We start from the raw sequence: 14,296 nt of genomic DNA, 5'->3' as shown, positions 1-14,296 counted from the left end.
CATTCTGACAGTCTTTGTGCTCACATCTCCTTCAACCTGGTAGGGCATTGTCTTCACTTGTTCTTCAGCCTGAGGACAAGATGGGGTCTTTTCTGATTCCATGCCAGCTCATGCTGGCTGAGGGCTGATGGGAAATGAAGTCCAAAACATCTGAAGACAAAAGGTCTAGATATTTATAGACTGGCAATCAAGGGTGGAAAGACCACTAGTCTATTTTAAGGAAGTTAAAATCAGGTTGAGCATTAACAGTCCAAGCAGGAGGAGAGATAAATGAACCAGGAGCAAAGTTAGTTGAAGTCAGAGCCTGGAGCAAAGTTGGAAAATGGCCCAAGGATCATTGATAGCAAAGTCATCAAGGACACACATGTGCAAAATGTTCTCTAAGTGCCAGCTTGCTTCAAATTCAGAACTTTTCTAGCCTTCAGCATTAACTAAGTTAGGATGATTTGCGAACAAGGCATTCCTGCCCTCTACTGTATTCTAGATAGTTTCTTCTTTCTACCTATTATTTCTTTCTCCACCAATCTATGCTCCGTAGATCCTACAAAGGGGAGGGTGCTTACCCCAGCAAGTCTCAGCGTTCACCAGGATCCTGATCCTTCACCAATAGCACCCTTCTGGTTGCAGCTTTTGGGGAAGTTTGGGTTGAATTTGACAAGGATACCTGATCAACAGACTCCGGTTGCAGAATGCAGCCTCCCCAGGACCTTTTAGGTTATGCAATTGGCATTTTCTTTCCCATTTTGCACTCCTCCTTCTACACACTTCCATTATAAAGTTATTTTATATTGCTGTTCCTGAAAATTTATTAAAGGAAACTTAATTGGCTGGCATCAGCAAGTATTTATGTCAGTCCTGGGCACAGAAGAAAACAGTCAATTATGATCATACTAACTGTTGTCCAGGAACAGGTTGTGTGCAATGTTTACATTACTTTACCCATTTGCTGTTTTTTTTAACCCATTCAATTGTGTCCGATTCTCGGAGACTGCCTAGACAAGTCCCTGCAGTTTTCTTGGCAAGGTTTTTCAGAAGTGGTTTGCCATTGCCTCCTTCCTAGGGCTGAGAGAAAGTGACTGGCCCTCAAAAAAAAAAAGGAAAACTGATTTCCAATAACCATATTTCAGTGCAAGCTTGTGATTCCTGGCCAAAGTTACAGAAGAGAGAATTACAGTAATAGGTCTGGTGTATTAGTTGTTAAGACTCAGCAACTTTAACAACCAGCATCTTGAGTGGAACAGAGAAATGGTAGGCCTTTATGATATTGTACATGCATTAAAAAGGGGTGGAACGTATGTTGACGTTCTCATTCATGACTGGGCCCTCTGCATGTCTCTGATCCCCAAGCATGAAATAGATACCCCAGCTTTCCTTGATTTTGGAGTGGAAACCAGAACTGCCTACATGTTGGAGAAAAGCTGAAGAAGGCTTTAAGCCATTCTGACCCACCCTACCGATTAATAAACCAAATTCTTATTCCAACAGTGTAGCAGCCTCACTTGGTTACACCATAAAATGATCCCCCTTCAGTTTCACAGACAGCCTTGCCCAGAATTATCAGAAGGTTTTTACAAGCATAAAGGAGGGGAAGAAAGGAGAACAGGCAAAGGGTGATGCGATTGTGCAAAACCAGCAACCAATACATTACTGAACTTTGCAACCAGACGCCTGCCGTTTAATTCTCGCTTTTAGTTTTTTAAGTTCAGGATTGTTCTGATCGACAAGGAGGCCAAATTTTGCTGTTGTCCACGCTTCTTCGTAACGGTCTGCTGCAAAATAAGATTGGGCGGTTCGGAGGAACGCTTTGGACAGCTCATCCCTCCTGAGATCAGTCAGGATGTGGCTCAGGGCCAAGGACTTTTCAAGCTGTAGGGCATTAATATATTGCTTTACAGCCAGCTCCTCGTCCGAAATGGACAACAGCATGTACGCCCAGGAACAGAAGTCCCCAACTTGAGTTTTCATGCTATTTGTGCCATGTTGTTGGACTACCTTCTGGATATCTTCCAGAGCGTTCCTGTAGTCTTCTAGCTGGGCCCAGCAGGCAGCACGCTGGCGAAGATACTGAGGGTTACTTTTGCTTGCCACAACAGCCAAGGTGAGATATTTCAGAGCTCCTACATGGCACTGCTCTTTCACCATTGCCTTTGCTTCTCTGGCTGCGACCTAGGGATGAAGAAGATGGTGGTTACCCCAGTTCTGCATTGACCCAACACTCAACCGTACGTCTAGGTGATTTAGCATGACGTCACATCCAAGCGAATGAGAAGGTACACGAAGCGGAGATGGTCGGACTCTGCTTTGCGTCGGAATTAAAAGTGCCGTGTCTTCCAAGCTGTTCCAAAATTTCATCCCACTTGAAGGCCATCTCACTGGTCCAGAAGTGAAGTTATTAGAAATTAAGAGGGTTCAAAACACCCTAGGTCCATTCTGAATGGTGGATTGGATTCCATGGATTAATTCAGCTCTGTTTTTTAAAGCATACTACTCTTTTCCATTGTGAACAGCTTAAAGTGGTCTGATGGCCTTCAGATTTATCCCCGACCTATGTTCCCCATGATGCCTAACTGGTGTGACTTCCCATCAGCCCCAGGTGGGCATTATGGGAGTTGTAATCAGGTCCATCTGAAAGACATCAGGGCTCTGAGTGAGAATTTGATTTAAATATGGATACTCCTAAGAATCACTAAGAATATCTGGTGGTTTCAGTAGTGAATTCTTACTTAGATTTTTAAAATGCATGTATTACATCCTCCCCTTCTTTTCCATTTGTATCCACAACCATGGTTCATAGTTTAGATAGTTGAGCTTCACATCAAACATTAGCAATTGTTGTTAGTTCATATTTAAGTCTTAAAAACTGTATTCCAGATATCTAAATCGCCCTTGCTCGGTGATACATTGTATGCAAGGGAGCCATTCTTGCCTGAAATTAAACTTCTTTTATGGATATGTACGATCAATTTTGCCATGGCAACATTTTCTCTGATTTTAGTCTCCTAGTCTGATATCACAGGTAAGACATCTCTTTTCCAATTTATTTTACAGTCTGAAATCCAATTACAGTGAGCAATAATGTAGATCTTAGCCCAGAGTATGTGATGACATGAAATATTGCCCTTAAAAAGGTAGGGCTTAGCTATAAAGCGAAGTGCACCAGACAGAATCAAAAGCAGGTTTTGCTACATTGTCTTTGCATGTTGGACAAACTGAGAAATCAAGCGTAAATAGGTTTTATGGGTTTGGATGTCCTACAAGATGGGAACTCAGCATCTGTGTTCCCTAAATCCAGGTTTAGTGTGTTATGTGAACCCAGCTTATTAAGTGAAAAAAAAGGGGCAAGTGGGTGGTGGACATACCTGAGCAAGGTTTAGCCGCTGGTTGGCATCTAAAAACCCCATCAGGTGCTCTAATTCTTTGTAGTCCTTTGCTGCTAAAGTGGCCAAAACATGGACTGCATTTAAGTTGCCCAAGATAGCTTGCAGAATTCCCAGCCGAGAGTTGACAGCATCATTTGGTTCAGTTTGTCCAAATGTCCTCTGGAGATATGACAGGGCATCCTTGGGTCTTCCTGTCAGCCAAAATCAAGACAGGAATTACACAAAATTGAGAGTTGGACTAATCCTCTTTTAATTTAGAGCATTAGTGCTGAACCAAATATTTATTTTCCCTTTTCCCCCCACCATTCTTCTTCAATTTAACGGAAAACAAAAGGGTTCTCCCCATATGCCTGGCCACCAGTGTTAAAAATTGCTGTAGAAATGTCATTTCAAAGCTGGAGGCAACTCAGTTATCTTTGAGACCTCTTTAGAAAAAAAAATTTTCTTAAATCTTAGGGCTAGAAATAGCCATACCAATGTGGAGGAATAGGTGGGCCACAGGTAGGACACCCACCCTCAATCTTCCAGCAGAAGCTACATAGAGGAGAAATATCTGAATAAGGTTGGTGTCCAAGCTAGAACCACCCATCCTCTCTGCTCACTGATTTGGTGGGGAATTTCCAAATGTCATTTGTGACCTACTTGAAGTTATTCCAGATCTCTCCTACCCCTTGCAATTAGAAAGTCAACACAGAGGATGTGAGCTTCACTGTCCTTGTTGTCCATCTCCACCAGTGATTCCCCCACTTTGGAGAGCTCCTCCAGCGTCTCTACAACAAGTGGGTCTTGGCTCCTGCCAAAGTCCATCAACGCAGTCCTGCAGTGTTCCAGCAGCCAAGAGCGAATCTGGACTTGAGCATCTGGCTTTAGAGAGCAGATTTCTGCTATGGCTGAGGCTGGATCCCCTTGGAGAGCTGCGATCAGATCTTGCGTTGACTCCTGGGTGAGTGGAGAAAACGGTGACTAAAAATGGGCTGAGCATTTGCCTTCCTTTTTGGAGTGTCTAAGAAAGTAAAGGGCATAGAATAAGACCAAGTTTCTCAAACTTCAAATAAAATATGAAGCCATAACTGATCAAATTGCACACAGGCAACATTTGGGCTTCAATGAACATTATTGCAGCTGGCTGAGAATCTGCAACCCCCCTGAATTAATTCGAGGGAACCTAGGGAATGTTTGAACTTCACTTTTTTTTCTGAGTGTCCCATGACCAACCACTTTTGAAACAGGAACAAGAGTTCCAGACTTTCTGACATCAGTATGCAATACAAGGAAAAACCCTTGAAAAGACGAAGAGAAAAAAACAGCTGTCATGGGGGCTTGTGCTTATAGGCCGGTCTTATATGATTTTTGATTGATGTTGATCAATTTGATTTTTATTGATGTATGCCACTCATAAATTATGAGCTGGGCATGCTTCGAAAACCCTTAAATCAAATAAAAATAGAATAGATAAAGAGAAGAGTTCTAGTGCAATTCTTGAGGCTGAAAGAAGCAGGGGAAACATACATCTGAAAGTCGGCTGTTGGGATGGCTTTATTTTCTCAGAAAGCGGATAACCCAGTTCGGGCACCCTTTCTCTGAAGGCGACACTTTGGACTTTGGTTTGTATGCAAGGGGTGGAAGGGAGGAGCAAAGAAAAAGAGAGGAAGGGAAAGAGAAAGGAATTCAAAAGTTAAACCCTGCTGAGCCTTGATCAAAGGTGGCTCACCTACCAAGCCAAACAGATGTGAATACAGATGTGTGACTGCAACTTAACGATGGCTGAAGTCTTCTTGGTGTGGGAAGAGGTCCCATGTACTGTATATGCTTATTCTAAATTCCCATCCAGAAGCCCATGTAGGTGAGCACATTCTTCACTCTGTTCTGTCCTGAGGACTTTGTTTTACATTTCTCAACTAGACGTGGACTACTAACTAGGTCTCCCCATCCCAAATGACCAAGTCAACCCTGCTGAAGAGGACTGGTGCAACTACCCTCCCTTTCCAGCTTCCTGAAATCTAGAAAGAGATCTTTTCGGTTACGCTTGATCAAGGACTTCTCTCTAGTTAAGCCTTCCTTGGATTCTACACCAACTTTCTCCAATCTAGATGTCCTCCAGATGCATGGACTTCAACTCCCAGAATGCCTCAGCCAGTGGGATCTTTGCTAAGAATTCTGGGAGCTGAGGGACAGTCTTTCCATACAGACGATGCCCCAGCTGGCACAGTTATTGTTGGGAATTTGGGAGATGAAGACCCCATATCTATTCATCAGAGATAAAACTGAATGCGTCTTATCTCCAAGCAATAAGAATTCATCATCCGTTTATCAGCTGGGTTTCACCACTATCCTTTCTTGCTACAATCATGGTTTAGCTCAGTTCTCTACCATTATTATGGATATTTCCCACCCCTCGACTACCCTGTGTGTGTTTGATTTTTTAATGAAATCAATATTTTGCAACTCCTTTTGCAAAAGCTTTAAAACTCCCAAGTCATAAATTAAATATGATTAAATAAAGTTCCCACCTTCTTCTGGCCCAGGGCCAGGTGAACGAACCCTTTTCCACAAAGAGCCTGGGTGTTTCTCGGATCTTCTTTTAAGATGGCCTTGAAATCAAATATCGCTGTTTTTTTCTGTCCCTGGAGCCCGTAACAACGAGCGCGCACCAGAAGGGAATCCACAGCATTATCCCCTAGGTGAGAAAAAACAGTGCCTCCTGAATGCAATGCTTTCCATTTGGGTATGATGACCTTGAAATGGACAATAGGCTTATTACAATTTTTTAAAACATTTTTGCCCTGACCTCCTATCTCAGAGCTGGCAGCCTTTCCTTAAGCAAGTCCTTAAATAAGAATAGCCATAATCGTTAATGGCTGCTATCAGTTTATTCCATTAATCAGACTCTGGTCTCTCTTATCTAAAGGAAACTGCTAAGTTTTCCCCGAAATCTCTGACTTTATTAAAAAGTTTTGGAAGTCTAACCACACAGGGCTTGCCGAAAGATGTAAAGGACTCTATGGTTTGTGAGAAAGGCTAACTGTCAAAGGCATCATAAATTCTGCTGTACAAATGCTTTCCACCCAAAAGACGATAAACAATGTTTCTAGCTTTCTTCAGCATTCTTTGGATATCATTCCAGCCACCTTCCTGACTGGTTTTGCGAGTCTATTTGAAGATTAATGTTCAGCTTTTTGAAGTGAAACATGAGCTGCTCAAAAGGCCAAGGCTATCTTGGGGTGCATTTAGAGGAGCAGAGAGTCCAGATCATGGGGAAGAATTATCCCCATCTTCTCTGCCCTGCTTGGATCCTATTTGGCACCCTGGGTCCAGTTCTGGGCATCCCAGGACAGGGACAAATTGGAGGAGGTTTAGAGGAACGCCATCCAGGTGGTCAAGAGTCTGGAAACCAACACTAGGAGGAACGGTTGAAGGATCTGGGTAGGCTTAGCCAACAGGAGAGAAAATTGGAGGGTGTGATGGAATGCAGCAGAGCGCCACGTTCTCAGGGAGGAGGGGGCACATTCCAGGAAGGGGAGTGGGACAAGAGACAACACAGCCTGGAGCAGGAGCGTGGGAAGAGGAATAGGTTCAGAATTGCCACTCCCTAAAATCTCCCAGGGTATATCCACTAGTTGCAGTAGTATAGATTTTGTCTGGCAAGATTGTGTCTATAGGGCTTAAGCAATAACTTGGCTGGACTGTTTCCTTGTGGTTCTTGGGTGGGACCTGACAAAGGGAGAGAACATGCTGGCTGGGGCATTCTGGGAGTTGAAGTCCACCTAGCTTAACGTTGCCAAGTTGAGAAACCCTGCTCTAGTGGATCCTGCACTTAGAGGGGGTATGACTAGATGAGCTGCAAAGCTCCTTCCAACTCTACGCTTGTATCTCCTCCTCCTCCTCCTCCAGCAATTCTTGCCCAACTCTTGACACGGAGTAGGGAATCACCATCCTCACCAAGTTGTACGAGAACAGGGGAAAAAATGGCAGAAGAAACTTTCTCCTTGGCCGTGACACCCCAGCCCAAGTCCCTGACGAACCCTGAGGGACTTCTAACCCATCCAGCCTACCTCAGAGGGTTGTTGTTGTAAGCTCAAGGGAGGGAAGAAGCTTTTCCCTTGAACTTCAGAGGGAGAGATGGGAGAGAAGTGCAACATCTAAACAAAAGAAACATAATTTGGGACATCTCACCTGCCGTGGTGATGGCCAAGGAGAGGTAGGCAATGGCTTCCTTCAGATAAGCCTCCCCTTGCTTGTTTTTCAGGACTGTCACAGCCCTGGTGTGACAGTGGTTTTTCAGCAGGACTCGATCCTCTTCTTTTAAAACCTTCACGAACCCCTGGAGGCAGGACAACTCGCCGGCCTGAATCATTTTCTTCAGGTACTCCATTTGGGCAGGTGGAAAGAAAAGGAGAATTACAGAAGAGGGTTAGCATCCTCAAATGTTAAGCCATGTGGGATGTTTTTTGGAGCCAAGAAATATGAGTGACAAAGTCTGTCCTAGCCTGGGTGTTTTTGCACTGCTTTTGATTTTGTCTTGTGAGGAAAGAAGGTTTCGGACACATGGGATGGTTTAAATCCACCCGAAACCTAAGGAATTTGCAATAGCCTCAGCCATCTGGTTAATAGTTCATGGATTTTTATTTTGTTGCAAACTGCCCAGAGTCATTTCACAAGATGGGCGGTGACAAATTTGATGAATAAAATAAAATAAAATAAAATAAAAAAGTAAAATAAAATAAAATAATAGGCTTACTGTCTAGTTCACACCAGCCTGTTGTAAACCTTATCAGTGGAAGCCCATGAATTTGTCCTCAAGATGCCAGTAAAGGGTGTCTGGCATTTGGGACCCTAAATTGCCCCCTGTTTTTGACCTGTTTCTTCTCACGAAGACCATGGTTTTCTTTGAAGATCGTACATAGCGCGAGGGCAGGAAGTAACCCGAGATCTATGGCTTATGAATATGTATGCGTGCATCCTTTTTCCCTTTTCTGAAATGCATAAATATCAGGACGTCTCTTGTTTGAAGGGGGGGTTCCCACCATCCTGTTGGTGGGGTCCCTTCTGGCACATACGGTCGATATCATAAACCCTGCAGCGAGCCTTGATCATTTGCTTTGGCTCCTGGATTTTGGTTCTGCAGTCACTTTGCAGATGGGGAAAAAATTTGGAGAGGGGTCCTGTTTGCTGAATCACCTTCCCCAATATGGATCTGGCCCAGGCTGGTATAAAGCAATGTTTCTCAACCTTGGCCACTTTAAGAGGTGCGGACTTCAACTCCCAGAATTCCCCAGCAAGCATGGCTGGCTGGGGAATTCTGGGAGTTGAAGTCCGCACCTCTTAAAGTGGCCAAGGTTGAGCAACATGGGATAAAGTCTCAGCTTTGTCCCTGGGGATTGTTGGTAAACTCCTCTTTTTCTCTGTTTTAACACGAGCTGCTTAAGTGTGGGACCTCAACAAGCCAACCCCAGTCGAGGTCCCCATTTGGGGTGTTGCAATGTGTTTTCTAGGGGGCTGTCCTTGGAGACGGGGCCAACGTTTCAGTAAGAAGCAAGCCAACCCTCCCACCCACCCACCCCCGGTCAGTCCAGCAAGCAAGGACACTCTTCAAGCAGAGGCTTGTTCAATGGTCATCGGTCAGAGAGCCTGTAGGATCCTCCCCTAAGCAGGGAGTTGGATCAATGACCTCTAACCTCCCTTCCAACCTCTATCATAGGAAGCTCATAAATACCCTTCAAAATTGCTCAGAGTTGCTAGGAGTTGGGCGGCATAGAAATTTAATCCATTATTATTATTATTATTATTAAAACTAATAACTGTCGATAGTCCATCTCCTCCACGAAGTTCTTCTGCCTCTAAACTGGTGATGCGGATAATTCAACCTGAGAAACACATCTGCATTTTTTTTAATCCTTTCACCCCCCATTTCAGTGTTTCCACTGCTGTCATTTGATATTGCCATTCCTTCAACGAGAATGATTTCCTTTTAATGGAACCCTTCGCATTCTTATTCCACGCTTTGCACAGCCCTGCTGACCCAGAAGGAAAGTGAATACAGTATATGTATTTATACACTACCTTCCTTCAGATGTCTTGGACATAAGGAGCAGCCTATAAATGGACAATATAATAATAAATTTCAACAACAAAAAAAAATCAGTTGGAAAAAGGATCCTGTTGTTAAAATGGCCAATATCACAATCCCTTTAGGGGCTTTTAGGGTGCGGCTTAGCAAGGAGTGTGCAGGAGCTGAAAAGGTATGGTTGAGAGAGAAAAACTGCACCTGTTCATTTGCAAACACAAATGAACCAGCCGATTACAGAATCTCTATTAAAAAAAAAATCCCTGGATGAGAGTTAAAATGATGCAGGTTTGTTCCCTTTACACTCTGGAACAAATCAGTTTTAAGATTAAAAAAAAAAAAATCAAGTGATTCCCCTTGTGCAATTCCAAAGACAAGACTGCCCTCTGCTGGTCACCAGTCAGTAATTCTGGACTCACTTTTCAGAAACATTTTCATACCTTCTCCTTTGCAGGAATAAATGTCCTGTGTTCAGATGCTTCGCTTAGAAGCACAGAGGTGGGACTGATCAACCTAAAGCCGTGCACGGTGATACGACTTTTATTATAAGGTTATAGTAACAGAATCTTGCAAATCTGATTGTGCTTCCCTCCCCCCTCCCTTTATCTTTGTGAGAACTAGGGAGGGTCAAGTCTGAGACGTCTCCTCAATTTACAGTTCTGGGCTGGGCTCAGGTTTCTCTTATCTGGCTGTTATCTTGGTTGAGGCGCTTCCTCCTGTTGCTCAAGGTTATTCCTTCTTCCCGTTACAAATACCTTGGAACAGAAACTCTGTACTAGATGTGATCTATCAACAGTTTGTCTGGGAACTGGGCCAGTATAATGCTAGTTCATAAAGTAATTTAAAATCCGGGGAATTAGGGCTACAGTGAGTGGGACTTTCATCTCACCTGATTGCAATCGTACACACAGCCTTTCTTCAGCTGCAGGAGAGCCAGCCTGGCCCAAACAGGGGACTTCTCAGAGCTCTTTGAAAGAGCCACCCAGAGGCTCTCATGGGCTTCTTCAAGGCGATCCATTTGGTACAAAGCGTCGGCGCACAGCAACCGAGACACCCTATCCGAACTGTCCAGTTCCAAGAGCAGAGAAGCCAGCTGGTGGATCCCAAAGTTATCCCTGAGTAAAGCAAGGAGGAGAAGGTCACTGCAAAGGGAGGCGGGAAGCGGAAACGTCAGGACAGCATGTGGGCAGATTCAGAGGTTTTGATGTGAGGCTTATATGTGCTTGGAATAAGGCTGTGTTAAAAACTTTGCCATGTGGGAGGGAGGGAGGGAGGGAGGAAGGAAGGAGATAGAGAAAGAAAAAAGAAAGAAAGGGAGGATGAAAGAAGAAGAAGGAAAGAAGGAAAGAAAGGGAGGGAGGAGGAAGGAAGGAAGGAAGGAAGGAGATAGAGAAAGAAGAAAGAAAGAAAGAAAGAAAGAAAGAAAGGGAGGATGAAAGAAGAAGAAGGAAAGAAGGAAATAAAGGGAGGGAGGAGGAAGGAAGGAAGGAAGGAAGGAAGGAAGGAAGGAAGGAAGGAAGGAAGGAAGGAAGGAAGGAAGGAAGGAAGGAAAAGAAAGAGGAGGGGAGGGGAGATGGAGAAGGAAGAAAGAAAAGAAAGTTTTGTGTCTCAAATAATGCAAGGAAAATTGGCTTACATTTTTCTACTAGTTCTCATTCATTCATGTCAATGAAAGAATTTGCTTTTGAATTTTTTTCCAAAGCAGAAGAGACTTCTGATGAAACTCCCCTGAGTGGAATGTGGTGCTCCTGCCTTTATCCTCAGATGAGATGGAAAAAAGTTGTCTTCTATTTCACACTACAGACCTCCCTGGCTTCCCCTACCTTCCTTCAACCACAAAGGACGGGGTGACCAACGCACCTCCCGTTCAGCCTTGTTGGTGTGCAAACTTGGGGGAGACGAGAGAGGAATGGAAAGACGGGCGACTGCAAGACCGTAAAATGCAAGGGAAGGAACCCTCGGAGGATCGCCTGGTGCTTTTGCGTTAGTTTTCCAAGCTAGATGACTCACCCTTCCTTCTGGAGGCCATCTGGCCATCCTGGTTTCTCCAGTTGGGCACCTGAACCACAACCGGGTTTCTCCTTTCTCTCCAACATCTTCTGGACTTGCTCTTGCAGGATGACCAAGAGCAACCCTCTTTGATTCCAAGGGAGGTAGGCCTTGATCACGAAGCCGGTTTCTTCGAACCTGAGTCTGCAGGCAGTCAGGTAATCCAAGGCCGCTAGGTACGGATCTCCCCCCAAGGCTCGGATCAGGCCACGCCCGCACAGGGCCTTCACGCAACTGCTAGGATGTGGAGTGCCGTCTTCGATGATCGCTTGGAAATCTCGGAGGGCCTCTGGGCAGCAGTTGGCATGGAGGTGGCAAAATCCTCGCTGGGCAAGAAGGGTGTTACGATACGTGGTTTCGGCAGAAGCCAGAAGGCAGTTGCAAACTTCTAAGGAGGCTGTGATGTTGCCTTCTAAGAGGTAGCAATCTGCCAGGCGGACATTTAGTTCCCGTAGAGCTCCCGGGGAGACCTGGACGAGGAAACGAAGCGTGCGGAGCACCGGAGGAAGCAACTCCTGTCCACCATTGCTCCGGACTTCGGCCCTCACACGTACGGCTTCTTTGTAAGCTGCAAACTCGCCCTCCAGGGCTGTCCAGGCGTGCTTCTCGACTCTCTCAGCCTCCCCAGGAGAGAAGAGGGCTTCAAAGTGGTTCCTGGCCAGCCTGGGGCTAGCCTCAAAGGCAGCTGTCAGGTCCCTCAGCATCTCTGGTACGTGGCCACTGATAGTGAATAAAGCTGCAGCTCGGTGCACAAGAATACTTGTGGTCTCTTCGTCCCCTGGTGAATCACTGGATAGGAAGACTTCTAAGGCCCTGCTGCAGACAGATACACATTCCTTGTACATGTGTCTCTGAAAAAGACGCATTGCCCGAATTTGGCAGACCCGGATGTCCTCGGGAGCTACGGCAGCCAGGAAGTCATAGCAAAGGTCTTTCCTGTTGAGTAGCTCCTTGTCACAGTTGTCCTGAAGTGAGAGGCAATCCAAGCAGGCCTGGATGATCATCTCCAAGTATCTTCTCTGTCTACGGCTCACAAACGTCACTGTCTCGTTCCGACCTTCCACAAATGCCCGAAGGTACTCTGTGACCCCATCTTGGAAGTGCGTTTGGGACAGCACCAGCGCCAAAGCATGGGTGAGTACCAGCTCCACGCAATGGTGGACCCCAAGCAGAGATTTGCACTGGCTGGCCACAGTGTGATGGTGGCCCACCTCGAGCAAGGCTTCCATTTTGGAGAGCAAGGCGGTCACGTTGTGGGGGTCAAAGGCCAAGAGGAAAGCAGCCACCATTGCAGCGTTGAGCAATGGAGGGTCAAAGTGATGGTACTCAATCTTGGGAATGGGGCTCTCGCCTTGACACCATCTCTCCAATATGGTCACCACGCTGGCCTGGAACTCCTTATCAAGGGCCATCACCTTTTTGACGGCCATGGGGGCGCAGTGAAAGAATCCAGCTACATAGAAGGCAGCGGCCAGTGGGAGTTTGCCGTTGGCTAGTTGCCGATCCCCTTCCTGGCAGAAGTCTCTGGCTTGTTTTGGGGATCTCCAGAGGGCTGAAGAACCCTCGCTGTTCTTAGCCACCAGATGGACTTCTTTGTTTACTGCCCTGCAAAGAAGCAGATGGGAAGAAAGAAAACGATAGAAAAGTTTAGGGTAGACAACCTTGAACTAAACTCCACCAGGATGTGTTTGAAGGAGTTCTCCGACTTTCAGGGTATCACAGCATGGTTTGTGAACCTACCCAAAGGTGGCTTCTTTAACAAACTATGACCAAGCATGATATCCAAACTTTGCCTTAAGCAAGTAGGATTTTTTCAACAACTCTCAGCTGGGGGGAAGAACATGCATTTCAGCCTTGCCGTTTTCTCCTTGTGGTGTTCTGTACCGACCTAATTTTTTCTCCATTGAAATCAATGGCCAGAACGTGGAAATTAGGGGCCAAAATATTGAAATAATTCACGGCTATAGATATTTTTTAACACATTTGTTTTTTACTGCCTTCCTGGTGTAAAGGCCATGGATCATTCTGATAATTTTTCAAAAACTGGATTACAGTTTGGATGGCCATGTGCAAACCCCCCACATCACCCACTCCCTAGTGTGTGTGTACTGGGGAAGAGATCTCACTGTAAGGTTGCTTATGCCAAACGACAATTCTCTTTCTCTGGAGGAGAACGATGATGATGATCAGGTAATCCTCATTTAGTGACTGCCTTATTTAGTGACCGTTCGCAGTTACGACAGATGAAAAAGTAACTTTGCAACTAATCCTCACATTTATGACCTTTGCCGGTCTATAAAGCAAAGGAAAGCTGAAGTCAGATCATAAGCACACTTGCAGTTTCACTTAGCGAACACTTCACTTAACAACCAAGTTGCCAGTCCCAGTTGTGGTTGCTAAATGAGGACTACGTGTAGTATTAAATTTGTATGCTGCCTGATTCCCAACAACTCTGGGATGTGAGCTTACTTAGTATTGTTCCATGCTAAACTTAACAAATAAAAAGAATCTATTTTGATTTGAGTAGATTTGGGTTGGGCATCAAGATGGAGTTCTTTATAGTAACAGCATCAGTGAAGAAGCTGCTTGGGGATTTCTGCACTGGGCTGGGCTGGACTAGATGATATTCATGGCCTCTTCCATCTTATGATCCTGTGACAAGCTATTAATTAGAACCCAATTAATAATTAATAATGGAATGGAAGATCAAAGGCCTAAATTGTTCTTTTCCTAGAAAATTCCGACCCTGAAATATCCACCTGCTGATCCTTAATTGTGTCTGGAGATATTCCTACTACTTCCC

At 45.1% G+C, this 14,296-nt stretch overlaps 1 protein-coding gene across 1 annotated transcript in view; it reads right to left on the bottom strand.

Moving 5' to 3' along the window:
- Window positions 1-1,644: 1,644 nt before the first annotated feature.
- The window catches only part of TTC34 (tetratricopeptide repeat domain 34), a 69,769-nt gene continuing 57,117 nt past the window's right edge, over window positions 1,645-14,296 (bottom strand). The window contains exons 2-8 of the mRNA XM_088136656.1: window positions 11,455-13,098; window positions 10,334-10,559; window positions 7,554-7,746; window positions 5,891-6,057; window positions 4,049-4,319; window positions 3,360-3,571; window positions 1,645-2,166 (exon numbers count right to left, since the gene is read on the bottom strand). Coding sequence (XP_087992782.1) covers window positions 1,645-2,166; window positions 3,360-3,571; window positions 4,049-4,319; window positions 5,891-6,057; window positions 7,554-7,746; window positions 10,334-10,559; window positions 11,455-13,098 — 3,235 coding nt within the window. The remainder of the gene's footprint in view (window positions 2,167-3,359; window positions 3,572-4,048; window positions 4,320-5,890; window positions 6,058-7,553; window positions 7,747-10,333; window positions 10,560-11,454; window positions 13,099-14,296) is intronic.

Source organism: Python bivittatus, unplaced genomic scaffold, assembly GCF_059951505.1.
Source record: "Python bivittatus isolate LINGU-HERP-01145 unplaced genomic scaffold, Pbiv_v1 ctg000090_np1212, whole genome shotgun sequence".
NCBI lineage: Eukaryota > Metazoa > Chordata > Lepidosauria > Squamata > Pythonidae > Python > Python bivittatus.
This window is presented reverse-complemented; position numbering and strand designations above follow the sequence as displayed.